General features: G+C 38.0%; 6 protein-coding genes across 6 annotated transcripts; 3 read left to right on the top strand and 3 right to left on the bottom strand.

Moving 5' to 3' along the window:
* Positions 1-574: 574 nt before the first annotated feature.
* DSM5745_11536 (uncharacterized protein) lies at positions 575-3,516 on the bottom strand (the record flags this gene model as incomplete). The annotated part of the gene is made up of 5 exons (XM_026753552.1): positions 575-916; positions 1,086-1,276; positions 1,341-1,667; positions 1,715-2,671; positions 2,721-3,516. The coding sequence occupies 5 exons, from the start codon at positions 3,514-3,516 to the stop codon at positions 575-577; spliced, it is 2,613 nt and encodes an 870-aa protein (XP_026597872.1).
* Positions 3,517-4,075: 559 nt separating this feature from the next.
* argB (ornithine carbamoyltransferase) lies at positions 4,076-5,083 on the top strand (the record flags this gene model as incomplete). Its single annotated transcript, XM_026753551.1, has 1 exon — positions 4,076-5,083. One exon carries the CDS (start codon positions 4,076-4,078, stop codon positions 5,081-5,083), a length of 1,008 nt encoding a protein of 335 aa, XP_026597871.1.
* Positions 5,084-15,747: 10,664 nt separating this feature from the next.
* DSM5745_11534 (DUF3984 domain-containing protein) lies at positions 15,748-17,090 on the top strand (the record flags this gene model as incomplete). Its single annotated transcript, XM_026753550.1, has 2 exons — positions 15,748-15,753; positions 15,810-17,090. The coding sequence occupies 2 exons, from the start codon at positions 15,748-15,750 to the stop codon at positions 17,088-17,090; spliced, it is 1,287 nt and encodes a 428-aa protein (XP_026597870.1).
* Positions 17,091-18,065: 975 nt separating this feature from the next.
* DSM5745_11533 (cut8/STS1 family protein) lies at positions 18,066-19,079 on the bottom strand (the record flags this gene model as incomplete). The annotated part of the gene is made up of 2 exons (XM_026753549.1): positions 18,066-18,934; positions 19,004-19,079. The coding sequence occupies 2 exons, from the start codon at positions 19,077-19,079 to the stop codon at positions 18,066-18,068; spliced, it is 945 nt and encodes a 314-aa protein (XP_026597869.1).
* Positions 19,080-19,677: 598 nt separating this feature from the next.
* On the bottom strand, positions 19,678-23,117 carry DSM5745_11532 (ATP-dependent RNA helicase MTR4; the record flags this gene model as incomplete). The annotated part of the gene is made up of 5 exons (XM_026753548.1): positions 19,678-19,858; positions 19,918-20,483; positions 20,534-21,126; positions 21,180-22,241; positions 22,295-23,117. 5 exons carry the CDS (start codon positions 23,115-23,117, stop codon positions 19,678-19,680), a joined length of 3,225 nt encoding a protein of 1,074 aa, XP_026597868.1.
* A 356-nt stretch (positions 23,118-23,473) lies between these two features.
* Positions 23,474-23,917, top strand: DSM5745_11531 (cytochrome c oxidase VIIc family protein; the record flags this gene model as incomplete). Its single annotated transcript, XM_026753547.1, has 2 exons — positions 23,474-23,651; positions 23,718-23,917. 2 exons carry the CDS (start codon positions 23,474-23,476, stop codon positions 23,915-23,917), a joined length of 378 nt encoding a protein of 125 aa, XP_026597867.1.
* Between the last annotated feature and the right edge of the window lie 289 nt (positions 23,918-24,206).

Here is a 24,206-nt window from a genome sequence, read left to right as displayed (position 1 = left end):
GCTTTATACTAAGCGTATACTATACCCGACTATCTTTCATTACTACCATTGCATGAACTCGAACAATCTTCCATTCAGGAGTTGGGGACTGGCGTCACGGAGAATCCATGGGCAAATGAAATGGCTGGGCTCACATTGCGTGCTTGTTTCTTGTGTGTTTGATGATTGATATCCAAGGCATTGGACTGGACCTATCTGACTCTTCGCGGGATATTTAACTTGTTTCTTGCTTCTCATGTCTTGCTATTATACTCAAGCGACCACGGCTTATGTTTCTTGTGAATGATTAGAGTAGCAGGAATATAGAATATTAAACCTACAGTATATTCTGACGTTCAAGCAAAGTTAACTATAGTTAATCACGATGCAAAGCTAAAGAAAAAAATGAACGATTAATTGAACTACTCTACTCTACTACAACCGTGCCAATGAGACCACTCGTGCTCCCAGGGCAAGCCACAGACAATCACATTCTTTCCATGGGTGCTAGTCCCAGCGCCATGAACACCAAATACGCCGTTAGAAAAGCCGGGGCGACGCAGATATCTGCTCTTTGAACAAACCCAAGCCAAAGTCACAGTTTAACCTTCGCCTTAATGCCCTTCCCATGATAATTGACCGTGTTATTATAATTTTCTATCCGAACTCCCACCTTAGCCACGGTATCCAAGTCCAGCGTACCACCAACAGCCCTCTTGACTGCATCGTATCCGATGCCGCTTAGATTTAACTCGACGGGGAGCCGCGGGGAATGAGAGAGACCAGGCGGAATAGAGAAAGCAGTGTAGTAGTTGATAGCGCCGACTTCGTGGTCATGTTCGTAGAACGCTTGTGCTTCTATCGATGTAATTTCCAGAATTGTATGGTTTAGTGGCGAAAAGAGCGCGAACTCGGCTGTTGATGACCAGAGGTGCAGCTAGGAGCACTCGGAAGTTAGTTCTTTGTTTTTTCTATCGGGAGGCCGGCATGCGTGTGAAAAAAATCTATACGATGACGGACACAGGACGGTGTTCAATATATATACGTATGGTGTATCAAACGGTATGTTCAGCGTGGGAAACGGTCTCCAGGAAGGTAGATAATACCGTAGCATCCTGTATGAAGCCCTTATGTCCATCGTCACGGCCAGGTTGGCCTGGATCACCGTCGGGATTCCCAACGGGTGTTAATTTAGGCATTTGTACCTCGAATCCTAGCCTGGACAAAGCCTGTCCAAGTCTTGGTAATGCCGGAACAGTTCCTTGGTGGGTCTTCATCGTTACAGAGGTGTTGAGGCCTACAATCAGAGTCAACAAAACGAGCTTCTTGGACCCATGACACAAGAAAAATAGCCGACTTACCTGATACAAATCGCGAGATTAGGTCTTGACCAGCAAGGACAGCTGACGGTCCACCAAGGTCGAGCGGGTCCCATTGGAGGTTGATATTCACACCGGCATTTGTACCGGGTACAATCGTGACATCTTTCGCCGTTATATGGGCGACGCTAGTAGCGTTGTAGACTATCAGTAAGTCGAGAAAGGGCACCGATGCTGAGTATTCAGTAGGGTTTGTGAAGTTGACCATGGTGTTCACAAGGAGCGAGGTCTCCGTTGTGGTCCCTAGCTCGAGAGACTGTACTTGTGGTTTCAAGCCGTCAGGCCGGGACGGGGACCCGCCGAAGGGTGCTATATTGGTGTTAACAAAAGACCACATTATAGACAATAGAACTTACGATTTACAGTCAGTTTGCCGTCTGCCGGGATACCGCGAACGGCGAACGCCCCGAGACCAGTAGATATCTCCGCATCGACATTTGCGGAGACCATAAGTCTTATGGACTTCCCTTCAAATATCAAGCTCGAAAGCACATCGGTCAATACGTCCTCATCGGTCACTTCGAGCGGTGCCTTATCCATGGGAAATTTTACCTGAAGAACAGTGGTATTGTCAAGATCCCGGATGAGAGTTGAATTGGCGGGCTGCCATTCCTTGAGGTCGAGAATACCTAGTTTATCTTTGTGATAATAAACATCGGCTTTTGCTCGGACGCGCGGGACTTCTACGTCAAAGTCCATCTGTTCTGGTACGCTAATCAACACTTTTACCAGAGCGGAAACCGTAGGTCGAGCATCGGGGCTATCCGGCTCCGCCATAGGATTCGGAAGTGTGAAATGAACATTGGTCATGGTGAAATTCTTGATAAGATTATCCAGTGCATGTCCCGTAAATGATAGCGGCAGGGTCACAGTCTTAAGGATATCAGTCATCCATTGGGGAGTGCCCAATGAAGGTACGTCCGCTCCGCGGACATAAATAATAGTTTGAGAACCGTGGATGTAGCTCGTGAGAAGCGTATCGAGAGGCGACCTCGTTTCACCGGGACAGTTAGCTGTGAGTTCATCGGAGAGACCTCGAATGATGCCAGAAACGTCGACCACAGTGCTTTGAGCAGGGGTTACTGCAATCTCTTTGGTTACAACATCCGCCACTGAGATGTAGGGGTCGCGTGGTGAGCAGTTGGCAACGAGCGCTTTGAAGCCTAGAGGTGGAATGCGTAGGGAGAACGGAGAACCGAGCAGAGTCGAAACAGAGATATCAACCGCCATTGCACCTTCATCATCTGGCGAATCGACATCGTGTACATTGAATTTGGTGATGTCAACAGCAGGTAGCGATGGGAAGTCATCTTCTAACAACTGTATCAGTATAATATGTAGGGTAACAGCTGCGGAACCTACCTTCAAGTACTACGGAATGATCCAAAGTCTGTTCTCCCAGGCTCAGTAAACCTGATTTGAGATGCAGATCGGCGCTTCCCTTGAGTAATAGACGGTCCAACTTTCCTTCCAGCCAGTCGACGGCGACGGAGCGCAGGCCCTCGACATTGCCAGCAACCAAATCGGCTTCGAAATCAAGGTGATTCACATGGCCGTTTCGGATGTTGATTTTTATGGATGGCAGAGACGCAGATCCAACCAAGGCATTTCCGTATTCCGGCAAATATAAATATACTTCAGATTGGCCTGTTTCGACCTCTCTCCCAATCCAGGTGACAAACCGTCCAATATTTCGTACCGACCCACTCCCGAGGCGATTAGCGTCGAGAACAACATCTCCTTGTATTCTTGCCCTAACCCCTTCACTTGTAGCAGATTCGACTGAGAGGTTTGTCGGTTTGAACAAGGTGGCTTCCCTTACGTATCGCTTTACAACCGCGGGGGCAATAAAGGCTAGGATAAGGATTGAGATTATGGAACCGACAGCAAGCAGGCCGCATATCAGGGTCCATCCAATTTTCTTTCGTGGTCTTTTCGGTTTTCCAGCTGGAGAGACTATTCCGGGCGTTGGAGAGGAAGCCCGCGGTACATCTATGCCACCATATGTCGATAAATCATCATCGCGGCGATGCAGGAGCGGAGTTGATTCCGATGACACTTCAAATGAGCGACGCTGTTGACCTATAGATAGCGCTTGTTGACGAGAAGAACTGTTGACATGTTCGCCCAATAGGGACCGACTTTCCTCGTCCGTCATGGCGACTCCGCGAGAGCTGCTCTCACTATGCTCCCGAGGTCAGCGCTCACTGATCAAGAAGCGGAGTGGGGGGAGGATTAATGTGGAGAAGCTGTTATAGCGTTGAGGGCTGATCAGACGGCGAACCAGGCCAGAGATGATCAAGTCGGAGGCCTCATCTGAATAATCGATACATGAGCGAGTTGCAAAGATGGCTGCATGCGTTAGTAGCAGCTGATAATGATGGAAGGAAACGGTAGGACGATGGAGGAGTGTGAGTTACTCAAAGCGTCAGCAGCACCAGGGCCCGATAGCCATGGCCGTGATCCGTGATCGGCGGGCGGAAGTGACGCTAACCTTGATTCTCACCAATGAACCGGAAGCTCTTTGAGGCGGACTTTTGAGTCATTCACGAATCACCCGTCAATTATTTGTGGATGTCCTCCCTCTGTTCCAATTTCTTCGTCCCCTTAAGAAGTCCTTCCACATCTATACTCTCGCATTCCCAATGGCATCTCTCCGTTCCGCACTGAAGAGCCAGAGCTTGCGACACACCGTGCGTTCATACTCCTCGCAAACCATGCCTCCCACCTCGCCCTTCGCCCCCCGCCATTTCCTTTCCATTGCGGACCTCTCGCCTGCCGAGTTCGCTACTCTTGTTCGCAATGCCTCTTCACACAAGCGAGCCATAAAGTCCGGGTCAATTCCCCAGAACTTGCAGGGATCTTTGCTGGGGAAGACGGTGGCTATGATCTTCAGCAAACGGAGCACCCGAACTAGGGTATCAACAGAAGGTGCTGTTGTGCAAATGGGAGGTCATCCGATGTTCTTGGGCAAGGATGACATCCAACTGGGGGTCAACGAGTCTCTGTACGATACCTCTGTCGTTATTTCGTCCATGGTATCCTGCATCGTTGCCCGTGTCGGCAAACATGCAGAAGTTGCAGATCTAGCGAAGCATTCTTCCGTCCCAGTCATCAATGCTTTGTGCGACTCTTTTCATCCTCTCCAGGCCGTCGCCGATTTTCAAACAATATACGAAGCCTTTACTCCCAAGGCACACCACCTTTCAAGTCTGGGGTTGGAAGGATTGAAGATCGCTTGGGTTGGTGACGCCAACAACGTCCTGTTCGACATGGCCATTGCTGCTACAAAGATGGGTATCGACATTGCTGTGGCTACCCCCAAGGGCTACGAGATTCCTTCTGACATGCTGGAGCTCATTAAGTCTGCCGGAGAGGGTGTCTCAAAGCCAGGCAAGCTCCTGCAGACCAGTGTTCCCGAAGAAGCGGTCAAGGACGCCGACATTCTAGTCACAGACACCTGGGTGTCAATGGGTCAAGAAGAAGAGAAAGCCAAGAGGCTGAGGGAATTTGAAGGTTTCCAAATCACCGCTGACCTTGCCAAGCGAGGAGGCGCAAAGGAGGGCTGGAAGTTCATGCACTGTCTCCCGCGACACCCAGAGGAGGTCAGTGACGAGGTCTTTTACAGTAACCGGTCGCTTGTCTTCCCTGAGGCTGAGAATAGGTTATGGGCTGCGATTTCTGCTTTGGAGGGATTTGTTGTCAACAAGGGGAAGATTGAGTAGATATAACCAGATGTTCATAAAAGTACATAGCGGTTGGCGTTATAATTGAGGGAGTTGAAGGTTATGTGATCATTCTGCTGGTGGAGATATATAGTATAGTGGCTATAGTCTAATCGATTAAAAGTCTCGTCTCAAGAAAGGCATGACCCCAACTATTATGTCTAGTATGCCACCGAGCATTAGTAGCGAATTGCATGCTCTGTCCTTGCCTGTCAAAAATTGGGGCAAACTGCAGGGTCGAACTATAACGACAGGCCTGGTCGCCAAAACGACAGGCCTCTAACTGCTTTTGGACAATTTTGGATAATTATATAATTTCCTCCTAAATAGTAATAACAACAGGCCTTGCCTTAAAGAAACAAGCCACTATTACACCACCTGGTAAAATACCTTTGCTTCGCGCGGCTAAATTCTATACTATAATTTTAATAGCTTGCTTTAAGATTAAATTAAAATATAATAATATTATAATAAAATTTATTTAATCCCTACTTCCTAAAATAGCTAGCTAATATTTATAATTAAAAAGTACCTAAAAACTAGTCTGGAACTTTAGCAGCCCGCTAGCAAGGTTTCTTATTTTAAAAACTATTTTTTTTATCTTATTGTCACACCCACGGGTGCCAAGCCCCGATAAGATAAGGAAACTAATAAAATAAAAGTCATGGTAACATCAACCTAACACGTAGTAATAATATTACCACTATTTTAATAGTATATTTAAGGCTAACGCCCTAGCAAAGAATAGTTAGCTAAAAGTTAGTTTTTATATATTCTAGGCCTTAAGATTTAATATTAATCCCTTATTAAATAGCCTTTTAGTACTTTATTTTGTACCTGGTTAGCCTACTTAAGGTTTTTATAATTTTAACTTTTTTACTTATTAACCACCTATAAAACATGTACTATGCTGCTAGTATACTCACGCCTTATTTTTAAACAGGACTATTTTAATAGTCCTAAAAAAAACCCTTTAATACTTAATAATTTTTTATTATTAAAACTATTAAAAGTACTACTATAAAAAATTATTAAAATACTTATAAAACACTAGTAACCCAATAATTACAAGATATAAAAAAATATATTAAGTATTTAAAAAATTAATTAGCTAAATATAATGCACCTTTAAAATAATATTAATATTAGGATAATTTACTAAAGGATTATAGTAAAATTAAAAATAAAAATATACCTAAGTATAATTTTAATTTTAGCCTATAGTAACGTCTTAACTAGCTTGGCACTTTAAAATTAAACTTTAAAAAAGCACCTGGAAAATATAAATTAAATTAATAATAAATTTTAAAAGCTTTAACTATAATAGAATTAGCATGCAAAAGTAACTAGATTTAACATGCTAATAAATTAAAGGGTATAAATAAGGAATATTAGGGATTTTTTTAAAAATACTTTAAAAAATAGATAGCTATAATCCTAAGGAGTTTAATAATTAGTTTACTAAATACTATAGTTAAACTAAAGTTAGCTTGTTAAAAAAAAAACCAAGATTCTAGGGATTTTACTAATTATTTAGCCATGTTAAAATAGTATTTTTTAAGAAATAATAAAAAAATACAGATTTAATATTATTTTAACAAGCTTTTACCTTTACTTTAAAACAAAATTTATAATCTTAATAATATAAAACTTTTTAATACTAAAAAATACCTAGTTTAACTTACCTTATAGTATTAATTTTGTATATTATATTTATAACCTTACATTACCTTATATTATAATAAATAATTAAAACTCGCTAAATAAAAAAAAAACACCACTAATTTAAAAAAAAATTAACATAAATTTACCCGTGGTAGGGAAACCTAAGAAAAAAGTTATTTTATAGGATAAACTTTTAAAAAAAGTTATAATAAAATACTTATAAAATAAGCTTTTAGCATAATAAAACCCTTTTAAAGTTATATTAAAATAGTACTAAACCAGGATTAATTAAAATTAACTTTTATAACATGTTTTAAGTATGGGAAACCTAGTTATATTATACCTAACTATATAAAACTATTATAAAACCCTAACTTTTAATTAGTAAATCTTAATTAAACTGCTAAAGTTTATAAAATAGCAGTTAAAAACCCTTAAAATAAAGAATATTATAAAAAAAAGCAAGATAATTAGCAAGAAGGTAAGTATATAAATTAAAATAAAAGTAAAATATATAAAAAAAAAANATTTTTAAATAAAAATAATAGTAAAAGCTCCGCGGGATAAGATTAAAACCAGGGCAGACTTAAATATTAAAGTAAAGGTAAATATAATAAGTATAAAATTTATTAAGCATGCTTATTTAAATTAAGTAAAACTTTTTTATTTTATTTTAAAGGGATACAGCGGTTAGCAAGATAATTTAAAAAAAGTATAAAAAGTACCTATTAAAGTTACTAATTTTAGGGGCATTATAAAAATATTTAAATAGCCTTATGTGGGAATTAAGCAAACTAAAGTTAAATACCTAATTATTTTTTTTATTATAATTATTTAAGCTATGTATATTTATATAATAGTAAATTAATAATAGTTTAATAACAAAGTAGTAAAACACTAAATTTTTAAATAATATAAGTTTATAAAAGCTTGTAAAAATTAAGCTTATATATTTACTATTATTTTTTTACCTAAAAAAGTTTATAACAGCGGCAAGTTAGATTAAATAAATAATTTACTACCTAAACTTAATATATTTTAAAATGTATTTTTTTTACACGGTGTAAAAATAATGTTTTTAAAGTTAGTACCTACGCATGATATTATAATAATAAATAGCTAGTTATTTTTTTATGGGCTAATCTACCCTTTTTTACTTATTAAATTAGCCATGTTATACTAGTATATTAATAAAAATATTTAATATAGTTATATTAAACCTTTTAAAAGTCCTGCCGGAGCACCTATTCTTTTTATGCCTAAAAAAAATAAAGGCTTATAATTATGTGTTAATTATTAAGGGTTAAATAAAATAATAATTAAAAATTAATACCTTTTATTTTTTATTTTAAAAATTTTTAACTAGATCTTGGGAGCAACCCGCTATATTAAAGTTAATTTAAAAAATGCCTATTATTACATCCAGGTTTGTAAAGAAAACTAATAAAAAATAGCTTTTTAATATTAATATAGTTACTATAAGTATATTATTATGCCTTTTGGTTTAACTAATACTCCTGCTACTTTTTAAAGTTATATTTATTTTATAGTTTATGATATTTTAAATTAAATTTATGTTATTTACCTTAATAATATTTTAATTTTTTTTATTAACCCTAAGCAACATGTTAAGTATATTAAATAAGTTTTTAAATAGTTACGCAAGGCTAAATTATTTGCTAATTTAAAAAAATATACCTTTTTTAAAAAAAAGGTAAAATTTCTAGGTTTTATGGTTAATTAAAACGGTGTTAAAATAAACCTAGAACAAGTAACTATTATAACCTTATAAAAAGAACCTTATTTTTATAAAGCCTTATAATTCTTTTTAGGTTTTATTAATTTTTATTATTATTTTATTTATAATTTTGCACGAATTATTTTATTATTAACTAGTTTAATAAAGGGAATATAGCATGGGAAGAAAATTAGGCCCCTATAATTTTAAAAGTGTAAAAAGCTAGTGTTTTAATTTTTTTTTAATACCTTTATAAAAGCCCCTTTATTACATTATTTTAACCCTATGCGGAAAGAATAATTAAAAGTGGATGCTAGTAACACGGGAATAGCTAGAATATATTTTTAACTAGATAATACAAGAAAATATTATCTAGTTACGTTTTAGTCTTATAAATTTATTAAAGTAAAGATTAATTAGTTAATCCTAGATAAGAAACTATTTGCCATTATTTAGTTATTTTGTTATTAAAGATAATACCTTAAAGGTTTTTTTTATAAAATAATAGTATGGTTAAATTATATAAATCTTTGTTTCTTTATGCAGTAGCAAAAGTATAGTAAAAAGCAAGTAAAATAATATATAAATCTAGTAGTATATAACTTTAAAATTTTATATTATTTAGGTAAGTATAACCCTGTAAATGCCCTATTTAAAAGGTATAAAAATAAGACTAAAATAGTCTTAAAAAAAGATTTTTTAGCACTTATTAAAAAAAAAATAGTATAAGGTATTAAAGTATAAATAATTACTTGCCTAGACTTAATATAAAGTCTTTATAAAAAAAAGCTTAATTTAGATAAAAAATAAGATATTTAAATTTAAAATATTAGGTGTAACAAGTGCTCTAATATTTTTAGGGAATTTTTTTATTTTTAAAACAAAACAAAGTTAAATCTTAATTTTAAAAACCATGGTATTATAAATATATAGTCTAACCTTAAAAAAAATTAGGTTTTAGCCTAGTATTAAGTCTAAAATACTATATTAGTTAAAAATATTTACTTTAATTATATATTAGATTATTTAACAGAGTTACTTTTAATATTATAATTTATAAATAATTAGACTTAAAAGCAAATTAAAGCCTTAAAAGTAAAAAATTAGGCTAAAGAAGCTAAAAAATTAAGTTTTAAAAACTAGTTAATTATAAAAAGTAATTTACTAGCTTTTTAAGATTAAATTTATATTTTACTAAATTAAAGGCTTAAAACTATAATTATTTAAGTATATTATAATAATTTTTTAGTAGGACATTTTGGTTTATAAAAAACTAAATCTTTGGTAAAATAAAAGTTTTTTTAGCTAAAAATAAAAGCTATAATAAAAACTTTTACCTATTTATACCTTATATATTAATACACCATGGCGCCTTGACACCAACCCTATAAAAAACTATTTACCCTACTAAAACTAAATTACCCTTTTTTTAAAATTAGCATGAATTTTATTATTGGCCTATTACCTACTATATATTAGAAATAATATATTAATGCTATTTTTATAATAGTAAACTATTATATAAAATAATATTAATTTATTCTTATTTTAATATTAATCCAAGCCCATGAACTAGCCAAAGTTTTTTATTAAAATTAAACTTTAAATTATAGCCAGCCTAAAGGTATTATATTTAACTAAGATTTTTTTTTTATAAGTAAATATTAGGGAAAGCTATAGTTTTATTATAAAACTAAATTATATTTATTAACTGCTTTTTACCCCTAAACTAATGGACAAACCAAGTAAATTAACTAGGTTTTAAAATAGTACCTACGCTATTTTACCATAAAAAATTACCATGCCTGGCTTATACTATTTAAAATAGTATAATTTACCTATAATAATACTAAAAATGCTATTATTAAAATATTACCCTTTTAGGCTATATATAGCCAAGACCCAAAGATTATAGCATGGTTTAAGGTTAACCCTAAATAAATAAAGGTACTAGCTATATTAGCTAGGATTAAAAAACTTAAAAAAATTTAAGCTAAATATAAAAAAGACTGGGAAAAAAATATAAAATACTATTAAACCTATTATAATAAAGGCCGGAAAAACATAAAGTTTAAGCTAAAATAACCTGTTAAATTTAGTATTAAGAATTTAAATTTAAAAGTACTAATAAAACTTAAGCCTAAGTTTATTAGTCCCTTTTAAGTACTAAATAAAATTAATTTTATAGTGTATTAACTCCTACTCCCCAAGAAGTATTATTAAATATATAATATTTTTTATATTTTATTACTTAAGCCTTGGCATGGTGAAATTAACATGAAAACTATGCCTAATTTAAAAAAAAATAAAGAATAGGAGATTAATAATATTATTAGCCATGACTTTATTAAAAATAAAGACTTATACCTAGTAAAATAAAAAGAATAGCCTTTGGAATATAATTAATAGGTTTTTATTAAGAATATAAATGCACTAAATTTTATTTAAAAGTATAAAAAAAGGCAAGCGCAGCAAGATAGTTATTTATTATTTAGTTAAAAGTAAAAATAAGACCTAATTTTAAGTTAAAATATGCCTAATACACCTAAATAAAAAAGACCCTAATAAAATACCGCCTAAAAATTATTATTTTAGTCTTAAACTACAAGTAACTATAAGAAACTACAAACCTAGGAAGTAATAAGTACTAAAGTAAAAAAAAAAAAAATAAAGTATTATTAAGGGGACAAGGCCCTAATATTACCAAGCTATTACCTAGTATAACTAAACTAAAAAATAATAAAAATAAATAACTAAGGCGCTAAAAAGGCACTAGAAATAAAATAAAACACTAACTTTAAAAAAGCAAGAAAATAAAAAGACACTACTATTAATACTAAATATATAATAAACCCAGCTAAATACCCTTAATAGTAATAGGAAACTTTATTTTAATATAAGCAAGTTTAATATTAAAATTTAGAGTATTAATAAAATAAGCCTAACAGGCAAGCTTAACTTTTTTTTAAAATTAAAATTTAGTAATAAACCACTAGACATGGCCTAAATTACTAGAAAAAAAATAAAGGTATAACTACAAAACTTTAGTATTATTTTTTATATTAGTAATAAAGGGATTTATAAGCTAAATAATAAGAAGTAGGACGCGACGTGATAGCACGTTTATATAGTATTAAAGGTTTAACTTTTACTAGTTTTTTTTTACCTTGCTTAAAAGGGAGAATTCTTTTTAATAAGCTTTTTTTATATTTTTAAAGGCCTTTAATAATTAGATTATTACAAAGTAAACTTGGAAAATAAATTCCTGGCCCTACTAATACTTTTTATTTTTTAAAAAAAGCTCTACCCTTTTGTTATTAATCCGCGGGTAAAAAAAATAATAGTATTTAATAAAAAGCTATAAATTATAGGCATCCCCTGTTATTATTACTTTAACTTAAAAAATATAATAAATTAGCTATAAAATATAAAAAAAAAATATTAAAAACTTACCGGCTTGCAAGTCTTATTATAGTAAAAATAGGTCTTGCATAAAATTAATATAATAATATTAAATTTATAACTAAATTAAAATAGCATGTTATTATTATTTAAATTACTAGCTTTTAGCATAAATTAAAAGTATATTAGGCACTATAACACTATTAAATAAATAGGCACACGTGATAAAACCCTATGGGTTTTACTAGCTTTTTTATTTTTTTTAGGCTTTTTTTTTTTTTGCTGTTTATGGCGCCCTTTTTTTACTTACCTTTTCCTTTTAAATTATTTAAGGAACCTTTACTATTCCTGTTACTGTTTTTAGTGGCAGTAGTGGTAGTTTTTGGTAAGAAAGGGGGATAGATTTTAAACCTTATTATAAAAGCCATGAGATTGGATAGCTAGCAAAAAAATAAAAAAATAAAATGTTAAACTTTAAGAAATAAAATAGGGGAATTAAAAAAATAAAATAAAAGAATTAAAAAAGTTAAAAAAAGAAAAAGAGACTAGGAAGTAAATAAAAATTTATTTTTTTATATTTAGCTACCTATATAATACTAATAACACAGTATTATAATAACTATATTAACCTTTTTATTATTTATAAAACACTGCCTATTTATAATTTATTAATGCTTAAATTAATAAAAAGTAACTTAAAACTTTTATTATTTACTAAAATAGCTATCCCAGCCACTAAAAGTAAAGCTATTTAAAAGTAAAACACTAATAAAAAAACACTATTTTAAGCCTTAAGATAACCCCGCATTTAATAATAAATTATTTTAAATAAAAAAACTAAACAATTAGACGCGAAACCAAAGTAAAATAATAGTAAAACATGTTTATTATAAAAATTAAAGCTATTTAAAAATTAGGTTAATCTTAATTAAAAAAGGGCTAAGTTATTACACCCACGGGTGCCAAGCCCTAATAAAATAAGGAAACTAATAAAATAAAAGTTATAGTAATATTAACCTAACACGCAGTAATAATATTATTATTATTTTAATAGTGTATTTAAGGCCAACGCCCCAGTAAAGAATAGTTAGTTAAAAGTTAGTTTTTATATATTTTAGGCCTTAAGATTTAATATTAATCCCTTATTAAATAGCCTTTTAGTACTTTGTTTTGTACCTGGTTAGCCTACTCAAGGTTTTCACACTTATTTCCCCCCTTGCAATCCTAATTCCCTACCTCTTGTTACTTGCTTAATTATATAGTTAACTTAATACTTTATAACTTTAAATAAAAACAGCTAGCAAGCTATTATAATATTAGCTATTATGCCTAACGCCAGCGCTGGTATTACCTTTCCTGCGTGTATTAATATTAAATTTATAACTTAAGTACCTTAAGCGCCTTAAGCGCCCCCCCGCGGTTAAATTAAATAGCCTTAAAAGTTTAAATAAATAAAATTTATAATAAAGTAACGCGGGTTAATAAGAATAGCTTTAAGTTAAGTAAATAAATATTACTAGCTATAAAAGTAAGTTACCTAAAGCACTTTACCATTTACTAGCGCCTTTTTAACCTTATAAATATAAGGTAGGCCATAACAAGTTTTTTAAAACTTCTTGTAGTCTTTAATTAAAGTTTTCCTAGGCGCTTTTTTTAATAAATACTTATTATAGGCCTTTAATACCAGGCGCAAAGTATAGTATAAAACCTTTTTAAAAACCTTGCAAAATAATAGTATAGCAAGTATTATAAGTAAGTTTTAATTACCTTTTTAATATTACTAGTTTTTTTAAGGCCACTTAAGCCTCTTGTTATTTATTTTTACTAGTAATTTATAATAGTTCCAAATAATTACCTGCTTAAATTTTTATATAGCTTTAAGTAAGCTAAGTTAAGATGTTAGTAAATCTTGCTTTAAATTTTAATAAGTACTTTTAACTTATAAGCTTGCAACACTATTAAAGTATAAATACTTTTTAATATAGTATTATAAAAAATAATAATTATAAAATAAAAAAAGCTACTACCTTTAGAAATAGCCTAAAAAGGCAGGGAATTACTTATACTCCCTGTAAAATTAAAGTTATTTAAATCTTATTTTATTTACTGTCCGCGCCTGTATAATATTAAAAAATAAAAAATAAATATTATTAAGCTTACTATTTATAAACTTCTTTACTACCTTAGGATTAAATAGCTTGTTAAGTATAATTTTAGTGTTTCCCTGGCTATTAACCTTACTAGCAGGTACTACGGGCGCTTTAATAGCTATACTTTAGGTAGTGGCCGCTGTGGCTTTTTTATTTATAGTATTTATAATAATTTTTTTAATTTTAGTAACTATTGCCAGGGCCTCTTGGGCTAAATAAGGCTTAATATACTTTAAAACTTTTTTTTAAATATACTAAAGGCAGATTATTTAGTTGGTAAAGGGCTAAATAATACTAAAGGCAAGTAATAACATATTTTTATAATTAGTAATTATTATCTCCGGGCCCTTTAAGGGAATCTAAAGCTTTAAATATATTAACTTTAAAGTATAAAGCGCGAAGTAGTACGTAGTATTATTTTTTTTTATTATTTAATATATTTTTATAAAAAATATTAAATTATTGGCTGTAATGCCGGTAATATTTAATATTAAAAGGCTATAAAAATTTATTTTATAGGTATTATTTATAAAGAAAACATGCAGGTATTGCTTAATAAAATGTAGCAAGCTTTTATAAATATAAAATAGGCAGGTAAGGTAGTTATACTTTATTTTATATTATATAATTTAACCCCCTTGCTTGGTAAGTATAGTAATAAGTACCTAAACTTAAATAAGGCCATAAAAAAAGGCGCGGGAGGTTTTTAGGCGTAAATTACTAATATTATAAGCTTAAAGAATAGTGGTTTCTTAGTAAAAGTTTAATATAATATTTTAATTTATATAGCTAGTGGCTATAAGATTTTTTATTTTATTTTTTTGCCTTACTAGCTTTAAGCACTAGTGTACTAAATAAAATAAAGGTGTTTAAAAGCTATTATAAGTATAAGCTTTATTATATACTTTAACATGCTAGTAGCTAGTTATTATTTATTACTAGTTAATAAGTATATTAAATAAGCACCCCTTTTAATATATACTTTTATTTTTAAACCCATGGCCCTATACTTTTTATATCTTGCCTTAATTATAAATAAAATAATAAACGCAAGGTTAACCCGTTTAACGTAATATATTAGTTTATTTTTTAATAATATTATAGCCATGTTATTAAGCATAAAAGCTTATTATATTAAGGGCCTTTTTACTAGTTATATATAAGCCTTTTAGCAGCGGTAATAAAGGTAATTTAGCTTTATTAATATTAAATTTAACCTTTTTTTTAAAGTTAAAATTAACTTGCTTGTTAGTAAATTTAGCTATTATACAGGTAATTATAGTAAGGCAGCTTTATTATAAAATTTATATATAAATATATTTTTTAAAAATACTTAAGTTAACTTGCTCCCTTAACACGAATAAAAAAAATATTACTAAATAGTGTTAAGGCCTATTATTTTTATAACCTAGGCCTAATTAAATAATACACTAGCCTAATATAAAAAAAGATTATATAATAAGGGGCCATCTAGCCCAATGCGGTTAAAGGCCTGTTGTTATTACGACCAGGCCTGTTGTTATAGTTCAACCCCAAACTGCACCGGGTGATTTTCACATGTCAAACAAAGTGCGGAGTCGCCCTAGCCGGGGTAGATCCAGACCTAACTACTTCACCTCAACCCTCGACTTCATCCTTCCATCTACTGTTCCTCATTCAGCTTCTATAAATGCCTCCTTAAGGCCCTTTATATCGCGTCATATCTCGGAATGGCTGTAAGTGGGCTTCCTCTACATCCACAAAAAAACCAGATACCACTAACAACAAGCAGTCTCAATCAGACTTTCGATCTCGCCGTTCTTACCCATCTCTAAATCGCACCTCCCTCGCTCCGCTAACTCCTTATTACCCCATTGACGATGACAATGACTTGGGACATGGCTCACAGGACTACTTCTCCCCTCAAAGCGAGGCTCTCAACACCCCAACCAGAACCTCCTACCTATCTAGTTACTCAGTTCCTGGTACCCCTGGCGTTCTCTCGCGTACGCCTTCGAGGAGTGGTTCACGCGTCCGCCATCACTCCCGAAGCAAAAGCTCAACACCTATTCATCTAAGCGACTCCAACCTCCAGGAGCGGAATGTGCACCAATCGCTGCATCACCAATCTGGAGACAGCGGGAGCGGGACTGTCAGCGCCAGTGCTAGTCCTACTACTAGCAGGAGAGCTCGGCGCTCTGCAGCCCACCGCCATCAGCCATCCGAAGCGAGAGACCCCGAGTGGATCCTTCGTGCGGGTGTTGCGCTCGCATCGACGGCCCGCGAGGAAAAGGGCCAGAGCTGGCTGGCAAAAAGAGAGAGTTCAACGAGCCTAGTCTCCGAGGCGGGAAATTATGAAGTTGATGCTATCTCACATGCTCTGCGAACAGGCATATCTCGCCGGACAAAGTCCGACCGGTCCACGCCTGCAGCTGCGCATTCACGATCCCGCGTGGCTAGTCGACGAAACAGCAGGCCTGACCTATCGATGACGGGACTCGAGATGTCGACGGCTTCGCCCATCTCCAAAGGAAATAGCCTCCACATCGCCTCAGCTCCACGAACGCCCTCAAACCGCACAAGCGAAGACGCGGGATCTTCTACATCTTTCCTCCCACACTTCATAGACGAGCGCGTCCGCGCTGAGATGCGGGATACAATCCAGGAAAACCTCGATGATGACTACGACTCCATGATATCAGACTACTGGGACTCGGAAGAAGACGAAGAAGAAATCGATGAGCGTGAACTCCAACGCCTGACTCGCGAGCGTGGATTCGGCTTGGGAAGTTGGATTGATCGCCTAGTAGAATGGACGCTTTTCGGTGTCGACGACTGGCCGCTCTCGTCCTCTCCAGACGCAGTAACCAACCCACCGGCAGCAGAATTGCATGCAGACCTCGAAAATGACCCACCTCACGATTTATCCGACAGAGATGACGATGAGACCAGAAGCCAAATGTCAGATGCCTGTTCTGAGATCAATCCGATGGAAAGAGCCGGAGACCACGGCGGCTGGGACGATGCAGGATGGTTCTTTCGCACTATAAGACAGGCGTTGATATCAACTTAATGCGCCCCGTGCGCTTTATGTATGGGTCACATTTTATACTCACAGGAGACCCTAACACGACAAAAAACATATAATGACTTCTCTTCTCTCTTTCCAGGTGCTAAGCAAACAGTGAGGACCTCAATATAACCGAAGGCCGTATATTCCACCCTTGATAATAATTTAACTCAGTACTATCTTATACATGGAGTTACGTGACTGAATGGCATGCTTGTTCAATGTAAGACTGACGAATGAATGTTTCATTTCCCTAACGAATCCATAATCATGAAAGGGCAATTGGATTAGACGTGGATTACTAGGAAATATTTGGTTTTACAACTGAAGATATTGAAGTTGAAGTCTACATGAAGAAAGTTGGGTAAACAAAGCTTTACCAAGAGCAGCTGGTTGACGAGTCACTACGTAGAGTGCATCGTTCTATATGATATTGTTCGCCAATTGCTTTTTGACACATTCCAACCCGGAAATTGCACGGGATACTTGCCCGCTAGGTGGGTCTGGAGCTGGCTCTCCCAGTCGATGGATTGTATTAGGGCAGCAATAAGGCACGAATGCTGAGATTGAATATGACATGGGGGTATACAAGAAGGGGCATCGACGGGAAATGAGTAAAAACAACCAAAGAAAGCGAAAAGAGTGAACAAAGTTGCCGACCATGAGCCTGATATGCGTAGTTCGATAGACCGATGATAAGTGATTCCACCTTCTAGATAACAGTGAAAGAGCAAGGATAAGACCTAGGATGATGACACAATAAGAGAAGCGAGATAAGAGATGAAGCGAAAAGACGGTAACAAAAACTCTGGTTGCACATAGTTAACGCCAAGATGAACCTTTGAAACTCTAGCTCATGCAGTTTGTATCGTGATCGTATCGTAGATGGAAATTCACGGTTGAGGATAAAATGGGTTGATGGGAATGGGAGACGTCGAATTGTTGCGGGCACGAGAAATTATGTTGGAGACGGGCATTTTACCAGGGCCCTACTTTGACGGGAGTTCCAAGTCCATATGTGCCCGATAGAAGCTGCTCTCGAATGGACCCTATATCGTTGCCCCCTGGACTCCCGAAGCCTTGAGATTCCGGGCCATGCATCCATCCTAGACTGGACGCGAGATCATTGACGGCTGCCTGCAGTTTGCCGCCCGAGTTGTGATTATGCTTCGCTAATTTCTGATCCCAACCTCCGTACTGCAACTGAATTCCACCTCCTCGTTTGGCGGCCTCTCGTATCACCAGAATCCAAGCTTTGCAAATCTCATCGTACGCAGAGTCCCGCTCTACGTTGTTCTGGGGTGAGCTCCAACGCGGCAACGAATGTATAATCTCGGTGGCGTCGTCCAGATAACTCAAGGATACCGAAGGTTGGGTTTCATTGGGTGGCAGAAAATGTGGGGTGAAGTCGCTCAGAGCTTCCAGAAGATTCCCAAGAGGCTGTCGGACTCGATTGTAGGCGTAGTCGGATTCGGGGTTGCCGCCCAGAGGGAATGAGGATTGTAGTGTAGATTGATAATTTCGAAGAACTTGGAGTGCAGATGAAACACTTGGGCGAGGAGCAGTTTGTACAACTTCATCGGCCAGACTTGGGTGACGATTGCATATCGACCGGAGGACACCGCGAAGAGCTTCGGTATCTAAGGTCTCGAGTAAACGGGGAAGAGAGAGCGGCCTCCCGCCAACATTAGGTCGAGCACGTTTTAGTTGTCGGGAGGATGATGGCAAAGAGCGCGGAGTGAAAGCTGGAGAGTTCGTAGGAGAGGCTGACATCCGGCTATCGAAATCATTGTGGTCATCTTCTGCTTTCCGCTTGCGGTTCGTCGGAGTGTGACTGGGGGTAGACACTGGAATGTTTGATTAGAAATGAGCTCTTCATAGAGTCCAAGGGCCCAGTATCGACAAAGGAAACGTACTTGGTCGGGAGGGAGAGAGACGAGAATACTCGTAGAAGTGAGGTGGCACAGGTGGAGTAACCACCAAGCTGTTCATGGTGCCCGCAAACAGTTGGCCGGCGAAGGAAGGGTAGGAGAGGTCGGACTTGGTAGCCGGGCGATAGGGGAGCAAGCGGAGGAGCGAGGAAGAGTCAGGCAAGTGCACGGGGAGGGTGCGGAAGAAAGGGGAATAGCGAGGAGGAAAGATGCAAGCAAGGGAAGGACAGGAAAAAAGGATGCAGCTGAAGGAGAAAGAGAGGAGGTTTGAAGAGAGAGCGAATTGGTGGGGAAAGAAGAGTGAAGAAAGAGAAGCGGTGGGCGACACAGTCAAGAGTCATTGACGATTGGCGGGTTGCGGGAGGCAACGCGGACCCATAATGCATTTCTAGGCCTCTTTGTTTTACGTACTCCGTACCGTATGGACTACGGAGTAATAATAATACTACTACTAATTATATACCTTTTTTGTATGTGACTTTGAATAAATAATGAAAATCCCAGCTTTTGTACATATCTTGCCACTTCCCTCTTCGGCCGTTGAATCTGGGGATATCACGACATTACATACAGGTAAAAATGAGGAACGGCTGAAACCTTCTTAGCCCGACGCCAGGGAAATGCAACTACCAAGACACCCAAGACATAAGAGGACTCCTCTACAGATATAAGGACTGCGCGGCAACAATGTCCCTGCGGACCTTTGTCAACGCCGCCTCAAACTTACTTTCAAGCTCTTCGCTACCCATGACTTTGGCTGCCTGAGCCATTTGCCGAAGACATTCTTCCAAGCGGCGGAAGACCCGGATTAAGCTGCCTTCGTAAACATCGGTCATGGCGCTGAAGAAGGATCGTCAGCTACCGGTCATCATTACTAAACGTTTAGGGCTGAGACTTACCAAATATCAGCAAATGACTTCCCGTTAGCCCATTCGTAGATCACTTCCATCAGTTCCCAATGGAAGCTCTGGACGTAGTCTTCTTCACTGACGGCCAGCTTCGACTCCTGCGCGACTTTAGCAACAATCCGTGCTTGCGCTTGGATCTCTTTGAGTGGTTTCGCAAGCTCTTCCTTCGACAGTGGCGGTGTCTCCTTGGTCTTTTCTTCGAATACGAAGACACTTAGTACGGCCGCCGCTTGCTCTGGGGTCAGCTTATTGAAGAAACCGTTGAAGAGAAGCTCGCTGAGCATCAACTCGTCGCCAGTGCTAATTTCACACGCCACACGTGCCTTCAGTTGGACTACTTCGGCCTCGTTAATGAAGCCGAAGCGGCGGAGAACACGTTTCCGGCATTTCAGTTCGTCCAGCTGTTGTATAGCCATGCCCTCGGATATCTTCTTCTTGGTCGCTTTGATCTTGTTCCCTAAATCAACCTTCTCCGCATACTGTTCGTACAGCTCTTCCAGTCGTGGAGAATTATGCAATGGATTCGTAACCAAGCGAGCCTCAAGAACCTCAATTTTCTAAGAATGAATTAGCATAATGCCGTATATCCATGGCAAACGATACTTACTCTCAGAGTCTTTTTGAACTCGTCATCTTTGATGCCCATGTCTTCGATAGGGTCGAGGACAGCAATACCATCCGGGAACCTCTTCTTGACTTGCTCTATCTTCTTTCCCACTTCGGCTCGCGAATCTGAAGACTGCAACTCCTTGGGCATCATCATTCGAATATGTGAGATAGATTGAATGCAATTGAGAAGGAGTGGAACAACAGCCATGTGAGATTTCTCACCCTCCTTGGGTGGCCGGACGCCTTGCGGCAGATCTTCAAAAGTTTTTGTGCCTACAGAGGACCCCTCAGCAACCCTCAGGAGAACATCAACAACGTAGCTAGCATGGTCGGCTAGCTCTTCTGAGTTCTTCTGGGGCTTGCGTTTCTTGATATTGACAACTACTCCCCACCCAAAATCGAAGTCTTTGTATTTGATATGAAGCAGGCGACCAGGCGTGAGGAAAGAAACAGAGTAATCAGGATGGCTGATAACCGCCCGTACGTCATCACTGAACTGATCAATCTGCGTTCGTATATCGTAGTATTCACGGATTGTCCCTTCGTCGGAAATGGTCATATTGGCTCTCTTTTCTTCCAATTCAGCAAGTTCTGATTATTTGTTAGCACGCTAGTTTGTACACTGAGTAGACGGAGAAGCTTACCCTTTTCGAGACCTGCTAGGCCGGCAGTGTTCTGGAATTGGTAGAAGCACCTTTCTAGCATGAACTCGGGCGAAATACCCTCCACACGCATGAGATTCAGGATCATGTTGTAGCCCAGATGAAAAGCGGAGTTTAGACGGTCTTGCTCTCCTCGCACGATTTCCTTGGCCACGGCAGGATCCATTTCCTCTCCTACCATCATGATAACGATACCGCGATCATCAAGACCTCTTCGTCCAGCACGGCCTGACATTTGCACAAATTCGGATGGAGTGACCCAGCGCTGGCTGAAGCCGTCAAACTTTCGGACGCTTGTGAAGACGACGGTTTTTGCGGGCATGTTCAGACCGATGGAGAATGTTTCGGTGGCAAAAAGGACCTTGATAAGACCTTCTTGGAACAGAATCTCGATGGTCTCCTTGAGAATGGGGAGCAACCCAGAATGATGGACACCAATACCTCTTCGGAGAAGAGGCAGGATGTTCTGAATCTGAGGCAGGTTCCGATCTTCTTCAGACAGCATCTCGATCGCGCTGTTGAACACTTTGGACACCATCTCTTTCTCCGAGTCATCGTTGAAGGCTAAGGCCCTCATCTTCAAAGCGTAAAATTCGCATTCGCGCTTGCTGAAACTAAAGACGATAACAGGGTTTAGACTTTTCAGCATGATCATCTTGACAATCTTGTATATATCGGCATTGTCCTGATTCCCGCCTTTGTTGAGCTTTTTGTCTTTGCCCTTGCCTTTTCGCTTGGCGAGCGCATCTGCCGGGTCATCACCTTTCTTGTCTGAGATAGAGCTCATAGCCTTTTGGAAGTTCTCCTCACGAAAAACGCCCTTCTCATCGACGATCAAATGCATTCCTTCAGAGCCAGCGGGGAAGAAATAATGCTGCAACGGCGTGGGCCGAAAGTCGGTATATACAACGTGACAAGGTTGGTTGTGCATCTTTGTGATCCACTCGGCAAACTGCATGGCATTGGGGATTGTCGCAGACAAGAATACGTATCGGACCTTATCGGGGAGTAAAATGATCGTCTCTTCCCAGACAACGCCTCGCGCTATACCACGTAGTTAGTAGCATGTAAGGATATGTTGATCCCGACGTACTCACTGGCATCTCGCATGTAATGAATCTCATCGAAGACAACCCAGGCGACTTCGCGCATAATCTCGGACCCACGATACAACATAGACCGCAAAATCTCGGTTGTCATCACCAGGCAAGTAGCGGTAGGGTTGATGGTCACATCTCCGGTCATAAGACCAACGTCGCCAAACTCCGCTGCAAACTCTCGGTATTTCTGGTTACTCAAAGCCTTGATCGGACTTGTATATATGACCCTCTGATTGTTCTTCAGACTCTGAGCGATAGCATATTCCGCAACCACAGTCTTTCCCGCACTAGTGTGAGCTGAAACCAGTACACTTTCTCCTCTCTGAATTGATGAAACCGCGACCTGCTGGAACGGGTCGAGGGTAAATGGCCACACTCTCGCGGGGTCCGCCGGGGGTTTGTGTTGAGAGATCGGGACGTATGGGTATTTCGGCGGTATGGCGACCTGATGTCGGACTTGGTGAGACAAAACTACTGGACCGGCCTCTTTCTCAGCTTGAAGCCCTGCAGATCCTGCAATCTCGCGCTCTTGCGCAGTTTCGAACAAATCTGCGACAACGGGTTCCGGCTCCTCTTCTAATCGCAATCGTTTTGTCTCCGGTTGATTATTGCTATCCTCGCCTGTAGCCTTCTCTTCCTTGTCATCTTGAACAACAGCATCGGTAGCGACTGGATCATCCTTGGGCTCTGCATTCTCCCCATTTTCTTTCACATCGCCATTTACCTGGCGCTTCTTGCTCTTCTCTTTCTTCGGTCGTCTGGGTTCGGAGAGCTTGGCCGCTTGGGGCTTGTCCTCGAAGACGTCGAAAAGCTCATCCATTGTCAGGTACGTGAAGAGACTCGAGCCTCAGGGCGCAGATAGCTCGAGCAACCTCGACGGTTGGAATCTGGCTGTTGTCTTCACCAACTGGAGCAACCAAGAAATTTCAATGTACCGTTCGGGGAAGGTGCCGCAATCTATCGTTTACCGCCGGACAAACTGATCGGAGAAACCAACCTCTCTGATGAGAGCTAGGTTTCACGTGACTGGGCCGGGGCTGGTACCATCTCATCCTACTCTTCCCGTATGGCACGATCAGCACCTCCGCCTCGATCATCTCACCGCGCTCTTGCTTCCTTCAAAGTAAACTTATTGTACGCATGGTTTCTGGTTCAATTGTGCTGACGCTGCCGAAGATGAACGCTGCTACCGCTCTCCGGGCCCGCATGGGTGCCTCCTTCGTCGCCCGCCGTGGCTTTTCCACCACCCGCACCCAGCTTGGTAGTCCTTACCACTACGCCGAGGGTCCTCGCTCCAACATCCCCTTCAACCCTCTCACCAAGTTCTTCTTTTTCAGATACTGGGCTTTCATGAGTTAGTAGCTCCCAATTGGTTGTGATGTATGCGCTGGCTCTTGATATCGCTAACTTGAACCTATAGTCACCGGTTTCGGTGCTCCCTTCGCCATTGCTGGTATGCCCCCCGATAACCCCCGCCAGTATCTCACAGCATTGGCTAACAGCTTCTCTTCCTCTAGTCTGGCAAACCTACAAGGCTCGTTAAATCCGCTTGCGCACGACCCTTGGTATCCGGCAATGGTGGAAACGAGCTATGTCGGGGAATTCATATATCCTGTATAAATCTAGAGAATTCATTCAGCTTTGAAACTTCGATTGAAAGTGTTTTCCGTTTCTATTGTCGTGTTAAATGTAGTTGGGAGCTGGACGGAGGGTGTAGATTGATAACATTAGTATAGAGATGAAGTCATTGGCTGATTTTTTGTCGCGAAAATCAAATTCTTTGGGTCGATTTGATATTCATACATGCATCGGCGCATTCGCAAGAACACTTTTACTTGTTAGGTTCTTGGTCTTGCTCTGACGGGGAGGAAGTCTGATCAATTCTCTTTCCCTCCCCGCTCGAGTCTTT

This window comes from Aspergillus mulundensis (genome assembly GCF_003369625.1).
Source record: "Aspergillus mulundensis strain DSM 5745 chromosome Unknown scaffold_29, whole genome shotgun sequence".
Lineage (NCBI taxonomy): Eukaryota > Fungi > Ascomycota > Eurotiomycetes > Eurotiales > Aspergillaceae > Aspergillus > Aspergillus mulundensis.
The sequence above is the reverse complement of the archived record's forward strand: the minus strand, read 5'-3'. Positions and strand labels throughout refer to the sequence as shown.